The following is a 5,000-nucleotide window of genomic DNA, read 5'->3' on the forward strand; positions in this document are numbered from 1 at the left end:
ATGATGATGATGATGATGATGATGATGATGATGATGATGATGATTATAATAATTATAATGATAATAATAATAATGATAATAATAATAATAATAATAATAATAATAATAATAATAATAATAATAATAATAATAATAATAATAATAATAATAATAATAATAATAATAATAATAATAATCATAATAATAATAATAATAATAATAATAATAATAACAATAATAATAATAACAATAATAATATTAACAACAATAATAATACTGATAATAATAATAATAATAATTATTATTATTATTATTATAATAATTACAATAATAATTATAATAATAATTATAATAACAATAATGATAATAATTTTTCCTTTTTCTTCCCCTTTTTTCCTTTGTTTTCTTCTCCTTGGTATTACTTATCTACATTGCTACACATACAATATTCTCTAAACTCTATAATAACAGGCACTCAAATGTGCTTCCTTACATATGTACAGTAGGAGCTTAATGTCGCTCTGGATGTCGGACGGAGTAACACCCTCACCAGGAGCCCGCACAATCAGAGGTTCTAAGTAACTGCCGGCATTACCAAGCTGGTTCATCACCTGCGAGAAAGCTGAAAAAATTGGAACACAATGAAATTATGTGGTTCTGGAGAATGTGAAAATTTTTATCTATATGGAAAAATACGATGGCATATAGTGTTGGAAAATGTTTATCTATATGTAAGAATGCAGAGAAATGGTGTGGTCCTGGAGAGGTCAGGCGCTATTTTGTAACATCACAAGAAAGTGTAGGGTTCCTTCAGGGTAAAATTTGCATTCAGAGAGGTGTAATTCTTTAGCTTGTATTTTTCAGCACAAACTAATACTGATTACTGTGCCTCTTCTTTTGTTGGGGTGTGTTGTGTGTGTATGTAGTAGGGAGGGTGGATGGACATGTGACTATGAATAAGAATGTGAGTGTGAATGTAAATGTGAACGTGAATGTGGATGTGGATGTGGATGTGGATGTGGATGTGGTTGTGGGTATGGGAGTAAGAGTAGGTGCAAGTGTAATTGTGAGTGGCATGAGTGTGAGAGTGGGTGTGGATGTGGGTATGGGTGTGGGTATGGGTGTGGGTATGGGTGTGGGCATGCGTGTGGGTATGGGTGTGGGTGTGGGTGTGGGTGTGGGTGTGGCTGTGGGTGTGGGTATGGGTGTGGGTGTGGGTGTGGGTGTGGGTGTGGGTGTGGGTGTGGGTGTGGGTGTGGGTGTGGGTATGGGTGTGGGTGTGGGTGTGGGTGTGAGTGTGGGTGTGGGTGTGAGTGTGGGTGTGGGTGTGGGTGTGGGTGTGGGTGTGGGTGTGGGTGTGGGTGTGGGTGTGGGTGTGGGTGTGGGTGTGGGTGTGGGTGTGGGTGTAGGTGTAGGTGTAGGTGTAGGTGTAGGTGTAGGTGTAGGTGTAGGTGTAGGTGTAGGTGTAGGTGTAGGTGTAGGTGTAGGTGTAGGTGTGGGTGTAGGTGTGGGCGTGGGCGTGGAATATAAGGTGTAAATGTGGGTCTGGGATGTGGGACTGGGAGTGAGAGTGAGAGGGGCTCCCTGTCTAACATAGCCTACACCATTCATGAAGAAAACAAGAAACCCTTGATTATCAAATTTTCAAAGACAAAAAAATCCAAGAAATAAACAGACTGTCTCCCTACTTCATACCAAAAGAAATCTCAAGATATCTATTACACATAAACACATCTCATTTCTCACCTGTGGCAGTTGTCCGTTCCTTGGGAGGAAACCAGGAGGCGGCTATCATAGGAGGGGCTGCCATTATAAGAGTTCCTGGGATACCCACAAAAATGGCACAAATGTGACACATTCTGCAGAACAGTTGTTATAGTTATAATCATTGTAATGTATGTAATACGGATAACTATACCTGGTGATAGATATGGTATGTTACTTCAGCATTCTGATTAATAAAGCCTTTAAACAGTTCATAAATGAAAGAAGACTAGTTATACCTTAAAAAGAGTTCATAATCTCATATCTTAGGTCAAGAATTTCAATTAAAACCTATCGAGTATTCATATCAAAAATGACAAAACAGTATAAACCACTATGTGTATTACAGCGAGTTCCAAAAAACAAATGACTTTTAATCATGTTTATATATCTTTTATTCAATAACTACTACAAATCTTCAATCTAAGTAAAAATAATACCAATAATTCCCTAATCACTGATCTTTGCTGAACCTATATCAAAACCATATTATAACAAGAGAACAAACACCAATACTCCCACAGCCATATATACTTACACCGTGAAGAAGGAGTCCGAGTGAGTTAAAAATGGAATTATCCTAACCACTGTCCCAATGGCTATCAGGATCGTACACGTCAAGACTCCTGCTCGAAGCCCCTTGGTTTCCATCAGCCAGCACATGGGCACGACACTCAGGACGAAGGTAATGGTACCCCAGTTGGCCATCATGGCCACTGTCTGAGACCCCCATCCTGTGAAGGCAGCGTCGACGCTCTCGCTGATGGGACCCCAAGTGTTCCATTGGACGCACTGGAAAAGGGGTGGTAGTGGGTTAAAAAACGTGTTTGGATAAAAGAAAGAGCAGAGGGATATTGTTGGAAAAGAGGTGGTAGTGGGTTAAAAAAAAAGTTTGGATAAAAGAAAGAGCAGAGGGATATTGTTGGAAAAGGGGTGGTAATGGGTTATAAAAAAAAATGTGTTTGGGTAAAAGAAAGAGCAGAGGAATATTGTTGGAAAAGAGGTGGTAGTGGGTTAAGAAAAAACGTTTGGATAAAAGAAAGAGCAGAGGGATATTGATGGAAAAGGGGTGGTAGTGGGTTAAGAAAAAACGTTTGGATAAAAGAAAGAGCGGAGGGATATTGTTGGAAAAGGGGTGGTAGTGGGTTAAAAAAAAAAAAAAACATGTTTGGATAAAAGAAAGAGCAGAGGGATATTGTTGGAAAAGGGGTGGTAGTGGGTTAAAAAACGTGTTTGGATAAAAGAAAGAGCAGAGGGATATTGTTGGAAAAGGGGTGGTAGTGGGTTAAAAAAAAAAAAAAAAAAACGTGTTTGGATAAAAGAAAGAGCAGAGGGATATTGTTGGAAAAGGGGTGGTAGTGGGTTAAAAAAAAAAAAAACGTGTTTGGATAAAAGAAAGAGCAGAGGGATATTGATGGAAAAGGGGTGGCAGTGGGTTAAAAAACGTGTTTGGATAAAAGAAAGAGCGGAGGGATATTGATGGAAAAGGGATGGTAGTGGGTTAAAAAAAAAATAAATAAATAAATAAAAATAAAAAAAAAGTTTGGATAAAAGAAAGAGCAGATGGATATTGAAGAAAAAGGGGGGGTAGAGGGTAAAAAAAAAAAAAAAAAAAAAAAAAAAAGTGTTTGGATAAAAGAAAGAGCAGAGGGATATTGATGGAAAAGGGGTGGTAGTGGGTAATAAAAAAAATAAATAAATAAATAAAAATAAAAATAAAAGTTTGGATAAAAGAAAGAGCGGAGGGATATTGATGGAAAAGGGATGGTAGTGGGTTAAAAAAAAAAAAAAAAAAAACGTGTTTGGATAAAAGAAAGAATGGAGGGATATTGTTGGAAAAGGGATGGTAGTGGGTTACAAAACGTGTTTGGATAAAAGAAAGAATGGAGGGATATTGTTGGAAAAGGGATGGTAGTGGGTAAAAAAAAAAAAAAAACATGTTTGGATAAAAGAAAGAGCAGAAGGATATTGAGTCTTCGTCAGCGCTTTGGTGTCTTCAAAAATTACCGTATGTGATAACTCAAAGCAATGAACAAATAGTAAAAAGAAAGGGTTAGAAATATTGAATACTCGTAATTATTTTGCCATATCTTAAGAGATTATCTAATGTAAATACTCAAAAAAAAAAGGAAATAAATATTAATAATCATAAAACAAGTAATGAGTCACCCCACCCACCTGGAACCAAGCCAAGATGGAGAACGTAATCAAAATCCAGAACCTCGACTTGTAAACCTTCAGAGCCACCTCGCTGCCATCACTGGTCCTACTGCCCTTCCTGTGGCCATGCCTCTGAGGGGGAATCACGCCATCAGCCTCGTCTCGGGAACCACTAGCGCCAGAAGCAGGAAATACAGCGACTTCAGGAGGGTTCTGGTAGCTGGTGGGGACGGTTGGATGGAAGCTCGAAGAACCTTGCTGGTGGCTGTCGAGAAGAGGTGCTCGTTCTGGAAAAAGAGAGAATTTTTGGGTAGATGTTTCTTTTTGGAATATCATCTTTCTTAAATAATTGTTTTGAATATGTTTGATTTTGGTGTTTTTTTTTTTTTTTTTTTTAATATTGTTTATTGAGGACGAATCTGCTATTGTCGGTGCACTCTGGTCTATGTTTTTGCAAGATATGTATCAAAAGCCTTTATTTCTTCCATAAGTAAACCGATTTTCCAACAATAAAAAAAAAATGGTAAAACATGTAACCTATATTGGTTATGATAGCATAAGTATATATGACTCATATCTTATAAGTTCACCGCTCTAACAGTCATCATGACAAGTGATTGCTCATAAAAAGTTTTGTGATAAATTAAGTACTTATTGCTATTCGAAATACAATATCTTTTAAGTTGACAAAACATACTACTACAAATTTAACGATAAAATATGTGATTGCTCATATGTGATTGCTCATAAAAAGTTTTGTGATACATTAAGTACTTATTGCTATTCGAAATACAATATCTATTAAGTTGACAAAACATACTATTACGAATTTAACGATAAAATATTATTCTCATATTAGGACAGAAACCCGATTTCACAGTGATGTAAACAACAAAAAGCTGTAAGCATCCGGTTCATGATACATTAACCATTAACAAAATGAAAACTTAAATTATACATTTATAAAGACAAGTCATTACCAACATAAGACATTACCACATACTTATATAAACAATGAGCTTCAACTACCATTGATGAGCATAAGCCCAGCAGAACAGCTGCTAGACGCAAAAGTAATGTAGATACACCACAGTGAA

At 36.6% G+C, this 5,000-nt stretch overlaps 1 protein-coding gene across 11 annotated transcripts in view; it reads right to left on the reverse strand.

Annotated features, from left to right (window-relative positions):
- LOC113807426 (solute carrier family 49 member 4 homolog) overlaps positions 1-5,000 on the reverse strand; it is an 85,291-nt gene that overhangs the window by 8,533 nt on the left and 71,758 nt on the right. For all 11 annotated transcript variants that reach the window (XM_070124246.1, XM_070124242.1, XM_070124239.1 and 8 more), the window contains 4 exons: positions 3,922-4,190; positions 2,282-2,535; positions 1,726-1,838; positions 473-601 (listed from right to left, as the gene is read on the reverse strand). In XM_070124246.1, the coding sequence (XP_069980347.1) occupies positions 473-601; positions 1,726-1,838; positions 2,282-2,535; positions 3,922-4,190 (765 nt within the window). The remainder of the gene's footprint in view (positions 1-472; positions 602-1,725; positions 1,839-2,281; positions 2,536-3,921; positions 4,191-5,000) is intronic.

The sequence above is a fragment of the Penaeus vannamei genome, chromosome 8 (assembly GCF_042767895.1).
Source record: "Penaeus vannamei isolate JL-2024 chromosome 8, ASM4276789v1, whole genome shotgun sequence".
Taxonomy (NCBI): domain Eukaryota; kingdom Metazoa; phylum Arthropoda; class Malacostraca; order Decapoda; family Penaeidae; genus Penaeus; species Penaeus vannamei.